The sequence below is a fragment of the Barbus barbus genome (assembly GCF_936440315.1).
Source record: "Barbus barbus genome assembly, chromosome: 35".
NCBI classification, from domain to species: domain Eukaryota; kingdom Metazoa; phylum Chordata; class Actinopteri; order Cypriniformes; family Cyprinidae; genus Barbus; species Barbus barbus.
In genome coordinates this window covers 24,963,692-24,982,871 of record NC_136763.1, presented here as the reverse complement: position 1 = coordinate 24,982,871, position 19,180 = coordinate 24,963,692, and the positions used below count along the sequence as shown (strand labels likewise).

Below are 19,180 nucleotides of genomic sequence, written 5' to 3'. Positions count from 1 at the left end.
ATTATTATTATTATTTAATCTTGACTCTCAAATAATAAATAGCTTAAATAAAATAAAAAATAATATGAACATTTACTGAAGTACATTTACAACCTTTACTACCGCTTCAGGAGTATTGATGAGTAATAAACGCAGCGTCCAGGTTCACTGATTATTTATCTCATGCATAATTCATGAGGCGGTTGTTCACATTTGGCGCGTCCCCGCTGCTGAGCAACAAGATGGCGGCCGCCGCCGGATCAGGTAAATTTATGAAAAACTGCTTTTGTATTAGATCGTTTCTTTCGTTCGTATCCAAAACGAGTGTTATGAAATGTTAAAACGTGGAAGAAATATAATTTCATTGAAGTATTCGCTCGTGTTGCTGTGTTTGGGGTCTCAGTATTCATGTGGGTGTGTTTGCACAGCATTAGCCTGTCAAATCAGTGACATTTACCGTGTTTAATGTCGATGGTGCTTATATTGGAGTCTGTCTTAAATAGTTTAAGATCCATATACATTGTTCCTAATGTGTATGGATTAAAGTGCAACGTGGTTTTAATATAATCTGAGTATTCAGTTGGTTAGCCATGTAGCTTATTCAACTGCAGCGTCATGATAGAGAAACGACGCAAGACACGGGCTGTGTCTCAAAACCTAGTGGCTGCCTACCTAGACTAGTTTTATGCACCACAGGCGTTTTCCGTGTCAGTTGAACTTTGTTAGTGTTTTAAACATGCTTTCTTTGTTGGCAGATCGTTAGGTTTATAACATGTTTACCAAAAATGCCGTATAGGTAGGGAGCTCGCTAATTTAAGACACGACCATTGACTTTAGTGATGTTGAAAACCCTAACATTTCATAATGTCTTCCATTTAAACACAATAACTAACATTAATAATGTCAGTTCCTTTGCGGACCTCTTGTTGAACATGTAAAGTATGTTTAGTCTTACTATTTTATCATGTATTCCTTTCCATTCCGTAACTCAGTGGTGTGTAGCATATAATATACACCTTGAAATATACTTAAAAAAACACACTAAAGCCCACTTCTGTTGAAATGTATTAAAAAACAAACTTTTTGAGAGCTGATCATTTTCTCTTATGCTATATAGTGCAGCTTTTGTTAGTAAAAATGCTGTTAATTTTCTTCATTGTGGATATGATTTTCAAAGTATGATCATTTCCTGTGAAAAACAATGCGATTCTAAGACATCTCAACCAATCTCGTATTGATCCAGTCTATACACGTAAATTGCACCTAAATATATATGAAGCTAATGACATGATAGATTCAGTCTCCTCATGCATCGACACACTATTTCAATATTTGTGTGTGCATATTTTGCAATAAATGTAAGTGTCTGTACAGTCAACATCTTTAAATCAATAGTTTTATAAATCTGCATTGTTTTTAATTTGTCATTTGCAAGTCTTGTACCTTTGTCTTTTTGTCCAGTTTTTTAATATTTAGGCCTATTGCTTGAGATTAAAGTTTGTGAAGTTGTAGCTGGTTTGCTTGGCTAACGGCTTATAACTCTTAAATATCTTTTTGAAGTCCCTATGGGAAAAACGAATGGGTAAAAAATTCCTCCAGAATCTAGGCCACTGAAACAGTATGCAGGCGTTGTTGCACTCTTTTGGGGCTCATATTTTGCTGCTGAAGTCGTCTCAGAGTGTAGTGATTGACTGAGGTTGTCAAATATTTCAGGTCAAGCACTGCTGATCAAATCTGAGCATTCAAGTACCGCCTCGTCCCCAGTATTTCCCATAGTTCACTATGAAAAATTTTCAGCATAGAAATTTGAGCATCAAAAACACATACATACTAAATAGTAACATTTAATATATATACAATAAAGGCCCATTTGCACTAAAAATGATAACTGCATCAGCATTCAACACATGATATTGTTCTGTATATATATATATATATATATATATATATATATATATATATATATATATATATATATATATATATAATTAGAATATATTGTTCTGCCTTTTTTGCATTGAAATGTAGAGATTGATTGATTTTTATTTTATGTACACTGCCGCTCAAAGGTTTGGGATCAATACGATTTTTTATGTTTTTTAAAGAAGTTTCTTCTGCTCATCAAGGCTGTATTTATTCAATTAAAAATACAGAAAAAACTGTAATATTGTGAAATCTTATTGCAATTTCTAATATTAGTTTCCTATTTTAATATACTTTAAAAAATCATTTATTTCTGTGACGTAGAGCTGAATTTCCAGCATCATCACTCCAGTCTTCAGTGTCACATGATCCTTCAGAAATCATTCTAATATGCTGATTTATTATGAGTGTTGATACTGTTGTGCTGCTTTATTGTTTTTTGGAACGAGATACTTTTTTCTTTGATTCTTTGATGAATACAAAGTTAAAAAGAGCAGCATTTGTTCAAAATAGAAGTCTTTTCTAACAACAGAAGTCTTTACTATGACATTTATTCATTTAACACATCCCTTCTGAATAAAAGTATTATTTTTTTTTTTAAAAGAGAGAGAGAGAAAATTACTGACCCCCAACTTTTGAATAGCATTGTATATTGTAACTTTTTTTTTTTTTTTTTTAATAAATGCTGTTCTTTTTAACTTCTTATTAATCAAAGGATCCTAAAAAAAAAAAATATCACAGGTCCCCAAAAAAACATGAAGCAGCTCAACGGTTTCCAACATTGATTATAAATCAGCATATTAGAATGATCACTGAAGACTGGAGTAATGATGCTGAAAATTCATCTTTGATCACAGGAATAAATTATATTTAAGTATATTCAAATGTAAAACTGTTATTTTAAATTGCAATAATATTTCTTAATTTTTTTTTCTGTATTTTTTATTAAATAGATACAGCCTTGATGAGCAGAAGAAACTTCTTTAAAAAAAAACATAAAAAATCTTACTGATCCCAAACTTTTGAGCGGCAGTGTACGTAGTAATATTATACTTTGATATAATTCAACATTCAGTCAATTTTAAAGTTTTAGCACTATGTAGTTTAAAAAGTTTGGCATCTTTGCTTTGAGGGTAAATAGATTAGTCTAACATTTTTATATTTTTGTCGTGTGTTAAATATTTTTATCTCCCCGAAACAATTGATAGAATAGGCAGAAGAATTTTATTTTTTATTTTGCATTGACTTAGAAAGATATTTGATACAAAACCTATAAAGATTTGAAACGACATTTCTAGCCAGATGTCAAATACAAACTCATAGAATTTTTCTTTTTTTTTTTTCTTTTTTTTATTAAAAGCACATTTCACGCAACTCAAGGTTGACCCAAAGTGCTGTACAAAGAGCTATAGTCAACAACACATTACACCCTTACATCAAAACAGGAACTATGCCTCATTAAAGGCTACAGAAAAAAGTTGTTCTTTAAGTAAATGCTTAAAATATGACAAGAAAAATTGTTCAGATTTTTCAGAAGCAGGCAAATTGTTCCAAAGATTGGGGCCTGCAACGGCGAAGGCTCGATCACGTCTACGTTGTAGCCTTGTTCTTGGAACAATAAGGAGGCCAGAACTACAACATCTTAAGGCTCTGGTAGGATTGTAGTTTAAACGGGCCTCTGTAAGATAGGATGGGGCCAGATAGTGTAATGATTTAAAAACAAAAGTTAGAACTTTAAAAATGATTCTATACTTGACTGGTAGCCAATTTAAAAAGATTAATATGGACGTGACGAGATCGTACCGTCGCCTTCCTGTCAGCAGCCTAGCGGCAGCATTTTGAACCACCTGTAAACGCTTCAGACAAGACTGGCTAATACCGTAATATAAGGCGTTCCAGTAATCAAGACGAAAAATAATAAATAGATGGATAATAATCTGTTCAAAGTGTTTTGTTGAAAAAAGAGACTTGAAAAAGCTTGATTTAACCACAGCATTAACTTGCTTCTCGAACGTCAGGCCTGAATCAAATATAACACCAAGATTCTTTGCAAATGAAGTAATATACTTGGAACGATGGTCAAGGTCAAAAGTATGATCATCATGAGGTTTTAAACCAAACATAATCATTTGTTTTATCATTTAACACCAAAAAATTTTGATTGAGCCAATTTTGTAATTCAGCTAGGCAAGCCAATAATGGTCCAATGGACCCTTTATTTTTATACTGTAATAGAAAATATAATTGTGTATCATCCGCATAGAGGTAGAACGACACTCCATGCTTTTCAAAAATAGCACCTATGGGCAGCATATATAATGAAAATAAGATCGGAGAGAGAATTGAACCTTGTGGTACTCCACATGAAAAAGGATACACAGAAGAAACGTGTTGACCAAAGGAAATACGAAAGCTTCTATTCGATTAAAAAAGAACGAAACCATTTCAGAACTGTATCATGTAGACCCACGTGATTCTCCAATCTAAAAAGCAAAACCTCATGATCAATCATGTCAAAAGCAGAAATTAAATCTAAAAGTACCAAAGCCACAACATTCCCTTTGTCAGTTTCTAGTAAAATATAATTCAAGACTTTCAATAGAGCTGTTTCTGTGCTGTGATTTGATTTAAAACCAGATTGGAATTTTTCAAAAATATTATTCAGATTCAAAAGCAACTGTAACTGAGTTAAGACAACCTTCTCAAACAAATTTCCAAAAAAGGTATTATATTGGCCTAAACCTGTTACAGTTGGTAGGATCCAAGGAGGGCTTCTTTAAAAGAGGAGTCACCGTAGCTATTTTTAAACAATCAGGAAAAATTCCTTTGCTTAGACTAAGATTCAAAATCCTTAAAAAAAAAATCAATCCCAATAATATCAAAAATTTGCTTTAAGAATCTAGGTGGAACAGTATCTAACGAACAAAAAGTTAGTCTCAAATGTTTGACAACGTCTTTACAAATTTCGAAGGAGATTCCCATGGTCAACTTGGATCTTAACAAAACAGTTTTATCAATAAAAAATTTACAAAAATCTTCACACAACTGAACAGACGCATTGGGAAAGATGTCAACAGGAGGGACAAGTACAAGTGGAAAATATATATAGTGGAAAAAATAATATTAGGTCTATGAGAATTGCCATCGATAAGGTCAGAGAGATATTTAGATTTAGCGCCATTAGTAGCTTTCTGATATCGATTTAAAGAGTCCCTCCACATTTCATATTAAGTCTGCAGCTTGTCTTTACACCATTTACGCTCCGCTTTTCTGCAAGCCTTTCGGAGAAGCTTAATGGAGTCATTCATCCATGGCTGAGGTTTTGTAATACTACATTTGGGTTTTAGCGGGGCAATAAAATCCAGAGAAGCCATGCATTTCAGATTAAAACCATTAAAAAGACAATTCACATCAAGTGTATTTGAGGATTTTTCTAGAGTTAATGAATCACCCGTTTCATATGCTTTGGCAAATTTTTCCCTGGACTGCATAGAAAAATAGCGACATTAAAATCACCCAAAATTTAAAATCTTATCAAACTGTGGGATAAGTCCTCCAACTAAGTCTGCAAACTCATCTAAAAAGGCATTGTTGGGACGAGGAGGTCGGTAAATAGAAATACAGAGGACTGGACATACCATAAAAATCTGAAAGCTGTACATTGAAGCTTGAGTAGACAGTGGTCGAGATGATGCGAGTGCTGTATTTTTGTTTAAAAACAACGGCCAGACCTCCTCCACGACTGGCTAGCCGAGGAGAATTATAATAAGTGCAATCCAGAGGAACAAGCTCAGAGAAGGGGCTGGAATCCCCTTCTTTAACCCAAATTTCATTCATAAATAGAAAATCCAAAACCTTTGAAGTAAAAGTCTTTGATCAAGCATTTTTCACAATTGTCATTCTCTCCCTTTCTCCTGCTAGAGAACTGTTTCCCCGCTCTGTGTTGTCTGTTTTGAACATTATTTCAGCAGCATATGTTTGATATTGTGCGTTTGTTTTCACAGGCGTGAAAGTGCCCCGTAACTTCCGGCTGCTGGAGGAGCTTGAGGAGGGTCAGAAGGGTGTTGGAGATGGGACGGTGAGCTGGGGTTTGGAGGATGATGAGGACATGACCCTCACACGCTGGAGAGGAATGATCATCGGACCCCCCAGGGTCAGTTCTACTGGCCTACTTGGCTCTATTGAATGAATATTTGGGATGCACGATATTATCGGTCCGATATCGGAATCGGACTATAATGGCGTTAAATGTACATATCAGAATCGGCCCGATATGAAAAATGATGCCTATATGTCTTGCAGATAGGAGGAATATATTAACTTACATGTGCTCAGGGTTAGGGCTGTGTAATTAAATCGCATGCGATTCTCATGCGCATCTCGTCAGTAAAGCAGTTCCGTGATTCGCGGTAAAGCTCCATCACCTGTTTTCAAACGGAGCAGCAGTTAATACACAGAGCCGTAGTTCACTGACAAGCTGTGCAATATCGCGTTCATTATTGCACATGAATCGCATTCGATTATGAACGCGATATCGCTGCATTTAAACTGAGAATACATGTACAGAATGTCTCGTTCGGTGTATGATCGTCAACAGTAATAGCAAGTGCAGTGACCGTCTCCCCCGGGTCCTAAGGCCTAAGGTCCCTTCGGTAAGGAGTTTTAATTTCGTAGGGGGCGCTCTTGGCCTACTTTTAATAAAATGACAGTAAAATACACATTCAGACTGTATTTCTGATTAAATAAAGCAGTATAGATGCAAACTGCTCACCTTTCGGTGAAAACTCACCTTTTTGAGCTCAAAATAAGTCACTTTTTTTTTTACGCTACCATTAGTACAATTTCAATTCTATACCTGTTTATAGTCAAATGCTTTTAAACGCTCCTGTGTGTTTTTGTGTGCATGCTTTGGTTTCAAATTACAGAACCACACATTTATTTAAAACGTGCTTGCATTGTTGAGTATTGTAGCCAATCACAGGCATCTCTGTTGAAAGCAATGGCCACTCAGATGTGTTTTCTGTAGGTTAGTCAGAGTCCGCTCTGAGCTCATTTTTGTTTTCGCAAGTAGAGTTCTACATGCTCGCAAATCTACTTATTAGAACAGGAGAGAGAGAAAAGCATACACGGTGTAAATAAGAGACTATGTAGTTATTCATTGATTATATCATATAGTTGTTGCGTGATAAAGGTCAGTCAATTGCGCTATAAGAGGAGCCCTTTGCTCGGTTTCTCTACATAAACAAATTTTCTTTAAACATCCACATATACTCTTATAGGAGTGACAAACGCAAGTGTTAAAAATTATGTGCGCGAATCCACTAAATTGTTGCGCCAGTCATTGCTATGATTGACAGCGATAACTGTAGCAACGGACAAAACCGATATCAAAAATAGACCTGTGCACTAAGTGATGCAGAGTAACATGACTACAGCAGTAACAAGTCTGTGTTGGCTGAATATATTAAGGATAGTTAAAGATAACTTAAAACACTCTTTTTGATGTCATTTTCGAGGCAATGTTTAAAAAAATTCAGATTTTAAATTAAATCTAACAATATTTCAAAATATTTAATTGCGTGTCTTTGTCACCCATGATGTGTTTGCATCCCTGAAGCAGTAACTGATGTCATAAAATCATGAGTATGTTTTGATTTAAAGGTCAGAAGCTATAGTTTACATGAATAACAAAAAAATCACAAATGGCACTTGTAAATTCAAAAATTATATATATATACACTGATATATTCATTAATGTGTAATATTTTTTTTAAACAAATTATGAGCTCTAAAAGATGTTAAATCTTAAAATAAAATGTTACGGTTAATACTGCATCTTTCTGGAAAAAAAATGCAGCGATTGATGTATAGTTTATTTATAGTTATTTTCAAAGTCTCAATGTACTGTCATTTATAAAAGAACTTCATTATTGTTTATTTAATTCTAACAAACAAGTTCTTGTTAGACTTGGAGTTCTTTCCAAACAAAAGGAATTATATCGGCGTCGGACAAAAAAGTTGAAAAGTACCGGATATCTGCAAAAATCCAATATCGTGCATCCCTTATTAATATGTTAAGAAACATATTCTTGTGCATGAGTAAAGCTTTTTTTTTTTTTTTTTTTCATGTTCCTTCTCAGAAAGCCGGTGTTTATTCTGTTAGAAATACTGTAGATGTTTCTGAAAAGAACCAAATGCCAGTAACAATATTACTGGGATAAAAGGCACATTACTATGTTAATATCATAATTGTTGTTTTAACTGACATTATCGAGAATGTCACTAAGGCTGCATTTACACTGCAAGTCTTGACGACCAATTCTGATTTTGTGACCATATCCAATTTTTTGGACAATGTGCTTACATTTCTTTTAAAAGCGACCCATATCCGGTGTGTGTATTTGGTGAAACAAGCCAAAAATAGCATACGACATCACAAATCAATTTGAATGGTACATTGAGTTTAATTTATTGACATGGAATTCATATAGAAACGTTTTTAATGCAATAGTTAGATCTATACATCAAAATAATTATATAGCCTAAATTCTTCAGGACAGTGATGTATGCAGCTCTGCTGAATGTATGCGAGTGGAATATTGGGAAGCATGTCACATCGACTGTGTTTTTTAGCAATTAAAACCAAATGCGTTCATCAGTGACTGTATATCAAAGGCAGGGATGTTTGTGTGCATTTTATTTTGTGGTTTCAATGGAACGAAACGGGACTGAAGCGCTCGTCTGCGCACGAGCTGCCGTCACCAACAACAGCAGCACACTCCGCGTGATTTCAAAAGCAATACATTTCAGCGTCAGATCGCCTTTTATTTAACACAAATGAATGACATTTATACTCTGCTACTCAACTAGAGAGGTTTCATTTGGTACAGGTATGTCTGTACCGCAAAGTGTTTTAAAAAAAACTCACTTTTCAGTGACGTAGGAGTCGCATTTACAGGGGAATATCCGATCTGACCACTTACACGGCAGGCGCAAATGCACGGATCCGATTCATATCAGATTTATTTTCATGTATGAATGAGGCCTGAAACCGATCGGAGAATATCGTAATCCATGCAAATCTTTTTTTTTTTTTTTTTTTTTTTTCTTCCTTTCTTGCTCCCCCTGCTTACAAGGTCGTGGGCCATATCCGCTCTGTGCCACATGGGAAGAAAAAATCGGGATTGCGTCACTTGACTTTGCAAAACTTTGTCTTCAGAGTGCTCTGTGTGATCTAGTATGTTGGAATGCCCCCAGTATTTAAGATTCAAAATGTAAGAGTGCAGGTTTTCACGAAAATTAGCACGATTACAAATGTTTACTGAACTGTTTCATTAAATCCTTATCACATAAATTTAATTGTATCCTGTAGTGCTATATTAAGATCACAACGGAGTATAATCCATAATAGCCTTTTAATTATAGCAAGCGCAAGGAGCAAGCACAGCGCACACAATGTAAAGTAAATAACCGGCAGAGAACAGAACAAAACAAGGAGTATATATAATGGGTAAATTAATGAGACGCCCTGAAACGAATACTTTAACAAAGAAACTAATGACAAGATCAGTAACTAAGAAGACACTAACTTAACAGGGCAGAGGAACAGAGAAGACGACACAAAAAGTCCATAACTGTGACATAAATATGCCTTTATTTTAGAATGTTCCATGTAATCCGCTTTTAATGTTTGGTAGGTTTTTGTTTGTTTTTTACATCAAGAAAAGTCATCATTTAGAAATAATTTGCCATTTCTCTGTTTGAACACGGTTTAAAAGTGTGTGTGCCTCCTTTAAGACTTTAAGGGAAAGGGGGAAGTGGTGTGTGGCCAAGTATGGTGACCCATGCTCAGAATTTGTGCTCTGCATTTAACCCATCCAAGTGTACACACAGTAGTGAACATACACCCGGAGCAGTGGGTGTTAATTTATATTAAATATAAATTTAATGTTTAATTGATATCCTTGCTGCTGTGATTGGCTCACATCTTTGCATATTTATCACTGAACCATATTTGGTAACACTTTAGGATAGAGACCAATTTTCACTAACTAGTTGCTTATTAGCTTTCCTGTTATTAACATATTGGCTTATTATTAGTCCTTATAAAGCACATGTTCTGCATGACCATATTCTACATCCCTAATCCTACCCAATACCTAAACACTAACTATTAATAAGCAGCAAATTACAAGATTGAGGCAAAAGTCGTAGTTAATGGTTTGTTAATGGCAAGAATTGGACAATTGAATAAATTGAATTGAATAATACGACTCGATATTCTAACTGATGTCTTGAACTCCACTCTTTACTTTTCAGGAAGGTAAAGACTCTTGTGAAAAGGTTTTTAAAGAGTAGAATTTCTCATTTTTTTTTAATGAAAAATAGAGGTTTTAGAATGAGCAGAGACATTTTAAAAACCCCTTGTCTTTTTTTTTTTTTTTTTTTTTCTTCCCATGAATATAGCCATGGTAGCTGACATGGCATTAAACTATAAACAAACAAGCAAGCATCTTTGCGTATTAAATCATATTTATACCTGTGGAACTGTTATATTATATTAATCATTTATTATATTAAATTCAATTATGTAGTTGGTTATGTTAGGACTGCCCCCGGCAGTGGTGAAGTATATTTACTTTACTCCAGTAAATTTAAAAAGTATCTGTACTATCAGTGTTTTTCTTTGGAAAACTTTTACTTCACAAACATTCAAAAGCATAATGTTGAACTTTTTACTGCACTACATTTCATAAATAATACAGACACTTGAAAAGTACTTTTACAGAAGAGTAAAAATACTTCACTACTGTCTCTGACCCTGACTAAAGATTTTTCTAGTCGACTAATCACGTTTATATTAATTTAATTCATTCAATATTTACTGGGGGGTAGGCATAATGAGTAGGGCAGCCACTAACGATTTTTTTTATTTATTATTATTTAGATTAATCTATTAATTTAACCGATTAATTTCCCACAAAAACTTAAGAATATTTTATTAAACCAAATTATGAAATCCTTTTTTAAAGCAAGAGTAAAGTGCAACAGAGTGCAAGAAGCAAGTGTTCATCTCATAATCACTGAAATCAAAGTTCAGTATTATAGTGTAAGAATGACAACAACGTGTTCTAGTCTACTAATAATAACATTATCATCAAAAAACACTTTTTAAAGGAATATTTACCAGAATTTATTTAGGTGAAAAAATGTAAATTTGCAGTATTTCTGAATTTTTTATATATATATATATATATAAATATAAATCAATTAATTGGAGATGCTTTTTATTATTAATTTAATGGAACAATTAAAATGGAATCCAGAAAATAATGGAAAACAGAATTTGGTAAAATAAGATAAAACTGAAAAACTCAATTAAGGATTTCATAGGGCCCTATAATTATATTTTTATTAAATTTTTTGTGGTAATAAAAATAGATTAAGTGAACAATAGCTTTTAAAATTACTTAAAATACATATATAATAGCAATGATGCAATAATAGTTAGTTCAAATAAAGTATCAAAAGCAAGAAATCATATGGTTTTTTTTCATTGAACAAAACTGCTAAAATACATAATGTATTATAAACAATAGAGCTAATGTAAATTACACATAACAATAAAGGCCTGCAGGGGCGCCGAGGCCTGATGATAGTTTTTACACATTACTGCACGATCTAATCCTTGTTTAATATTGACCAAGCACCGTTTAATTCAAATGTCCGCTTAATCTTTAATATTTGGCCATTTCTTTAGGACAGAAATACTATAGCCGCTGTAATTAAATGAATATGTGGACATCAAAACATGTAAACTCAAACTTTGAGCTTTTATTTTGAAATCGCGATGTATTCTCCTGTGTTTGCATAGATTTATAAATGATTTACCTACAAATCTGATGACATGGCACACGTTGCGTTCCCTGATGAACGTAATAATAAACTCAAACTCACAACAACATGCAGAGATGAGTTTGAGACGCTCCACACATGTAAATGATAACAGTTTCTGTGGAGCTACTGTGAACGGAGCCGCTGTGAGACGCACGTGCTTAACTACACGCATGGAAATAAAGCGCATATACTGTGTGAACTGCATCGCAATTAATTAATTAAATCATAGCGTTTGTGAATTCACAATTATGCTTAATTGAATTTTTAAATGGGTGTAATATATCATACAGCCTTGGAAAATAGTCTAAAAGTGTGTTTTATGGATTCTCGTCCCTGAAATGCGCCACTTCCGGTATTTTGCCAGTTAGTCGACGCAAGCAAAATGAAGTCGAAGATAATGAGCCTAATAACAGCCCTAATAATGAGGTTTTAATATATAGCCTGTTCCACGCTCAAGTGCGCACGCAAAGCTTGCCACAAAGCACCAGCAAACGTAATGAGTTGTTGGGAAAAATAGCAAGAAGACATTTAAATTTATTTATTAATAAACTAGTGGTTTCTGAGTCAGTGTCCACTGCAAAGATGAAGTTAGTCTACAGTGATAGTACAGTGTTATATATATATATATATATATATATATATATATATATATATATATATATATATATATATATATATAAAATAAAACTGTATAATTACAGTTTGTAAAGTGTGGATGGGGTGTGGACTATATAGAGACAACTTGTTTTTGTTTCATTTAACTAATAATATAAATTGTTCATAGAATCTTTATGGGCCTGGAATCATTAAATTCCTCACGATGCATCAGCAGAGAAGTAGCACTTATCAATTAAACAAAAAGCTAGCGTTATTTGAGGAATTGTTTAGAAATCTACATTTGAACTGCCCATTAAAGCCCAAATATGTGTTTCCTTCTAGTGTTCATGAATCACTCTAGAACATGTTTTTATTGGAGGGGCATTATAATTCTGGTGGAATTAGTGCAATTAATCTGAAGGGGTTTTCAAATTCCTTGGCAGTTGTATATTTATGTAGACTAATCGGGGCATAATGTTTACGGATAATAGGCCATCTTGTTGGCAAAGGCTATTTACACTAACTCCGCCCACTAATGTGTGATTGGGTTAGTCAACAACAAAAAAATAAGTTAGTTCAACATCAGTTTCAGTGGCGTAGATGGTAAGGCGCATGCTATTACCCGAGTTCGAGCCCACCTTTTACCAAACATTTTTTTTCCCCTTTTCAAATCTCATATCGCATCAGAAAGGCATTTATTTTCAATAAAAATGAAGGAAATAATCAAAAAGTTGAAAATAAAGTATCGGGTAGGGTTAGGGTAGATGTAGGGAGGGCTTTATGGTCCCAATAAGGTGGCATCCATTTAATAAATTTGAATTAAAACTATAAAACAGTACGCAATAATAACGTATTGAGTGTAAATTATAATGTACTACAATACTGAGGTGCAGATAATTGCCACTATTTGCAATAAGTAGTATAAATAGCAGAAAATCTTGCTATTTTAACATAGTGTAAACACAATCTATAGCTATTTGCACTTAGTGTAAATAGCATCTGTCACTAAAAAAATATGCTATTTGCACTTTAGTCGCTGCCTAATGTTTAACAGTTGTTATTATGATCTGTGAATGTTACAGGGCCAAACCTGGCATCTACATTGTTCAACATTTATTCTACAAGAATTGGAATCACTATCAGAACTATTTTTTCCCAGCTGATGTAGAATAAAAACATTGACAGCCAATCCATCCTGCTTTAAAGAAGCGTTTAAAGCGTCAAATTGCAAAACTGCAGCAACAGAGCAATATCATGCATTGGTGCGGATGCTGTTATAGTTGTCGTTGTACTTATCTTTCAGTTATCATTCTTGTTTTGAACAGGTCAGTTGTGGTGTTGTTTTAGAATTGTACTTTATAATGTGTTGTTGTTGTTTTTCATGAAGACCATCTACGAGAACAGGATGTACAGCCTAAGAGTAGAATGTGGACCAAGATATCCAGAAACGCCTCCTTTTGTTCGTTTTGTGACAAAGGTCAACTTGAATGGAGTGCATAACTCAAATGGTGTGGTAAGTTCAACTGAGTACTGAATATTCAAGTTCTTCCTCATCTGCTTTTATTATATGCATGTTACGTCTCATTAGGACCTTCAGAATTCCTTTGTTTATCATACTGTCTATGTCTACACTTTGATAGAAGGAATTCTGAATTGCTAATGAACTGAACCTGCCTGAAATGTTCACAACCTGAAACTTAAAGACAACCCAAATATTTCAGTGTTGTGCCAGTTTTGTTTTTAAAACTTGTCTGGAGCCACATTTAGCTGCGTCAGGTCCTGTGTATCCCGCAGGAATGCAGATCTCTGGCCCAGGCAGTTCAACCCTGGTCTGGAGGGCCACTGGTTAGCTCCAACCCTAATCAAACTCAACTAACCAATCTGATCAAGGTCTTAATTACAGGCAAGTGTGTTTGATTAAGGTTTGAGCTAAAGCTCTGCAGTCAGCTTACAGTACTCCTGGGAAACGCAGCCCTGAAATGTGAAGTAACATTTGATCGCTTTTAGGGTGTATTCACACCAGGAAAGTCCGCTAGTTCACTTGCTTTGGTCCGGACCAAAAACAATGTTGATTTCTTTTTTTTTCTTTTTTTTGGGTGTGGTTTGCTTTCACACTGCCCTTTTTGCAAGTGAACCAGAAACTGTAAACACAACCACACACGTGCTTAAGGTCATCCATTCATTGGTTCATCCATTCAGCCGTACCAGAGTTCGTTCGGAAGAGGACCGAGACCACCTCTTCAGCTGGGTCTCAGTTCGGTTGTTTGGTCCGCACCAGAGTGCGATTGCTGTATTCACATCTGCCCAAAAGATCCGCACCAAGGGGGGAAACGAACTTGAGTTCGACTCAATCGAATCAAACAAGACGGGTGTGACGGGGATGACACCCTAAATTCTATGAATAATGTATTGAAGATTCACTTTCCAATTTGCAACCTTGTCACAATTTGGTGAACTAAGTAGCCAGGCCGTTTATATATGCTGGTAAAAAAATCTCTCTTTTTAAAGTGAGGTAATTTGATTTATGATTCTGGTACTAGATACAGGCATTAAAGTTATAAAATGCACAACATGTGAACCTGGACCACAAAACAAGTCTTAAGTGGCACAGGTATATTTGTAGCAATAGCCAACAATACATTGTATGGGTCAATTATTGATTTTTCTTTTATGCCAATAATCATTAGGAAATTAAGTAAAGATCATGTTCCATGAAGATATTTTGTAAATTTCATACCATAAATGTCAAAACTTAATTTTTTATTAGTAATATGCAATGCTAAGGACTTAATTTGGACAACTTTAAAGGCGATTTTTCTCAATATTTAGATTTTTGTTTTGCCCCATCAGATTCCAGATTTTCAAATAGTCGTATCTCGGCCAAATATTGCCCATACATCAATGGAAAGCTTATTTATTCAACTTTCACATGATGTATATAAATCTTAATTTCAAAATATTGACCCTTATGACTGGTTTTGTGGTGTTGTGGTCCATAGATATGATGTGAAACATCTGATCGCATAGCACTGCAGCAACTATAGAGGACAACTAATATTTAACTTTTGCTTACTGTACTTCTTATTAATAATGTGAGAGACCTGTTTCTAGCACAAAGGTGTCGCTTCTAGAAGGCCTGATGAAATCATTCTAATTTCTCCCCCATGTTTTCCATTTATATGTTCTGGATTCAGTATTAATGGTCTGATTAAATTAAGTAATCAAAAAGGAAGTCTAATCAATTGATGATAATTTACTGTTATGTTGTGAATGTACTCTGCTGTGCTTGTCTGTAACCTTTGACCATGAGTGTTTTCCAGGCGTATAGGTCAATTATGAAGGACTATTTAGAAAACCTCCAAAATAAACCAAATTCTCTCTGTCTCTTTATTATTATTGCACTGTTTAATGCGTTGTCTTCCTGTCTGTGGTTGACGCAGGTTGACATGCGAGCTGTATCCTCACTGGCCAAGTGGCAGAATTCGTACAGTATCCGTGTGGTCCTGCAGGAGCTGCGACGACTCATGATGTGCAAAGAGAACATGAAGCTGCCGCAGCCTCCCGAAGGACAGATCTACAGCAACTGAGCTCAGAGCTTCTCCTTCATCCTCTCTACCTTCATCCAGAACACATTCACACACGCAAGGCTGAGCATTCCTCCTCCTCCTCTCTGGACTCATGAGAATCCCTCCCTGTTCTCCTCTCTATTCCTGACCACTCCCCGTGTGCTGCAGCAACCAATGAGCAGTCCTGCTTCAGGAGCTCCCATTGGACAGAACCGATGGATGTAGTGGTGTGCACAGCAGAATACTGTACATCATTCTAATCTTTTTTTAAATGTTTATTTGTTATACATGCAAATTGTAAAAATAACAAATGATCTTATTGAGTGTAATTTGTGTGCCCTCATTTGAGAATAGTTCTGCAAGTGAAAATGAATTTGTGCTGTCATGTAACATGCAGTGTGGTGGGAATATTAAGATTTCTTTTTCTAGCCTTTGAGTCAACAGTCAAGGTTGAATCTTGAATGGTGTCTCATTACTTCCTTCAGACTCCCAGCTTTAGATCACTTCAGTTAGTTAAAAGCAAAATAACAAGCTCAATAATAGAAAATGTTTACAACAGCAAAGATGAAGTGTGCGATTTTGTATTTTATGATATATTCTATCCCATCTTATGCAGAGAAAACTACAAGACAGATCGTTGTAGGTTGATGGCTCATTATTATTATTTTAAGTTTGGAGCTAGGGCTGCAGATTACACAGTTGTATCATATGTTCCTAACTGCCTTAAATAAGCTCACATAACAGATGTTTGAATATTGTACACAAGGATGAATAACAGAATTGAGTCTCACGACTGAAAAAGCTGATTTCAGTTATTTATAGTCATTGTTTGAAAGGGATCAAATCTGCAGAAGATGCTGGTAAAACAGTGAAAACGGGACCAGGAGGATTTTCCTGAAGAACAATGGGTATATAATCAAGGGTCTCATGAACGATCACAAAACATACTACCACTGATCATTCAGCAAACAACAGTATAAGTAATCAAAGGTATGTAAACTACTTAATTGTTTAAATTCTGTTATTATTTTGTCTTGTGGACTCAATATCTGTGTTGTGAAATAGCTTATTTGTGGTAGTACGAAGTAATTTAGTTTGTATTAGAAACATTTGCTAGGTTCTTCAAGGGGTGTACAAACTTACAAGCACAACTGTATACAACACCTTACAAAAATAATCACAAGTGAACTCAAGTTTTCTGATTTTACTCAATGTTGAAACAGTTCAAACAAAAGTGTGTTTCTTCATTGGAACAGATTTGGAGAAATTTAGCTCACTCACTCTGCAGTTAATGGGTGCCGTCAGAATGATGGTCTGGATGATTAAAAACCACAATAATCCAAGTAATCCACACCACTCCTGTCCATCAATTAATGTTTTATGAAGAGGAAAGTTGCATGTTTGTTAGAAACAAATTCATCAAAAAAATTTCTAACCATTGCTTCTGACTAAAATATGAGTAACTATCCATAATATTGCTTTCTCCATCAAAAAAAAAAAAAAAACATCAGTGGAGGAAGTGTTACTCTGAATTATGAACTGGATTGGTTTGGGTTACTTGTGGATTATTGTGATGTTTTTAATCCGCTGTTTGGACTCATTCTGACGGCACCCATTCACTGCAGAGCATCCTTTGGTGAGCAAGTGATGCCATGCTACATTACTCATGTACATCTTGGATGAGTACATTTTCAGGTCATTTAATTTTTGGGTGACATTCATTGGATCACTTGATGCTCTAAATAGGGGACCACATGCACAGAATAAAAATTTTGAAAACTCGAGGCTAAAAAAAGTTGCAGGCACACATAAGAAATGAGTTCAGGTTTATTGAGCCACGTTTCTTATTTAAAGACAGAAATGTGGATCAATGTATACCTAAATTAATTGTGTGTGTGTATATATATATATATATATATATATATATATATTAGTGGTGTCAAAATTAGCGCGTTAACGCATGCTATTAATTATTTTCAGATTAACGCGTTAAAAATATTTAATGCAATTAACGCAGGGGCGGGGCTAGGGTTGGCCACCCCATTCGCAACTGCTGCCTCTGTCTCTTTTTTTTCTTGCAAAGGATTGCGTTTATTTAGATGCAGAATGTCTTTATGACCACATCAAACGGAGAAGTTTCAGACACGTGCTCTATACGTCGCCTCCACGCCAGACGCGAGTCAAACAAGCGCGTAAAAGATACTGTGCTCGTAGCGCGCACTCTTCAAATACAGGCACAAAGGTGCCGGCACGCGCTGTAGCCTATATAATTTCATATCATACAGCGAAAGAAACTACGTGCATGCAGTGTCGTAGTTATGCCGTCAGTTCAGGCATGAAGTTACCAAAAAGGCGATTAAAGCTGCCTTAAACTGTGTGCATGAGTGCAATAGCCTATGTTATATATGCGTCACATTTAAGTACATGTCTCTGAAATGGTTTTAAAAACTGTCCTGAGGCACCCTAGCACTGTCTCCCTCATCTAAAATACCCAATTCAACTCATCCGCTCATTAGTTGAGACTTTCAGACCTGAAGTGAGTCAGAAAATGTAAAGAGATTTGTGAGAAAATAAGATGCATGTCAGATCCCCATCACCTTCAACAGCAGCAGCTTTTAAAGCAATAGCAGGCAAATAAGTTAATAACCAGCTGCTGTGATGTCTATTAATCCAAGAACAAAAGAAAAAAAGAGGAAATCAATAACTTTTATAGTTTTAAGGGGTTCATCTATATTTAATTTAGTGTTTGGTAAGTATTCATTTTCTGTATATTTCTGCTGAAGGGCACAGCTAGCTAAATATGTCATTTATTATAATGGGTTCATGTGAAGATTGTTTTAAGTTCACTTAAATAAGACGTTAAGTCTAATAAATGTTCACATTGATAGCTCTCAATTATACTGTAATGCTGAATGGCTACAGTCAATGGTTAAATATTCAGGGGGCAAAAAAAAAAATTTTATAGAGACATCAGTAGAGTAGTATTGATATCAGTGATCCTGACCTTCAATCATGAAAAAGATACCATTAAAGAAATATTAAAAATATACTGTCTTTATGTTGTTTGTACATTGTACATTTGAAGATTGTTTATTTAAAAACTTGAATGTTAGGTGCGGGTTAAGCGTGATTAATCACGATTAATTTTAGAAAAATGTGTGATTAATTAGTTATTTTTTTTAATCGATTGACAGCACTAATATATATATATATATATA

At 34.8% G+C, this 19,180-nt stretch overlaps 1 protein-coding gene across 1 annotated transcript; it reads left to right on the top strand.

Annotated features, from left to right (window-relative positions):
* Positions 1-189: 189 nt before the first annotated feature.
* LOC306855448 (ubiquitin-conjugating enzyme E2 variant 1) lies at positions 190-17,451 on the top strand. Its single transcript, XM_079394185.1, has 4 exons — positions 190-243; positions 5,907-6,055; positions 13,784-13,909; positions 15,837-17,451. The coding sequence occupies exons 1-4, from the start codon at positions 222-224 to the stop codon at positions 15,981-15,983; spliced, it is 444 nt and encodes a 147-aa protein (XP_079250311.1). The 5' UTR covers positions 190-221; the 3' UTR covers positions 15,984-17,451.
* Positions 17,452-19,180: the final 1,729 nt, after the last annotated feature.

What these genes read in the sequence shown, in the direction of transcription:
- LOC306855448 (XM_079394185.1), top strand. Translation starts at nt 222, where the DNA reads ATGGCGGCCGCCGCCGGATCAG. An exon ending in GGCGGCCGCCGCCGGATCAG is followed by an intron (nt 244 to 5,906) that starts GTAAATTTATGA and finishes TTGTTTTCACAG; the next exon opens with GCGTGAAAGTGCCCCGTAAC. An exon ending in TGCATAACTCAAATGGTGTG is followed by an intron (nt 13,910 to 15,836) that starts GTAAGTTCAACT and finishes TGGTTGACGCAG; the next exon opens with GTTGACATGCGAGCTGTATC.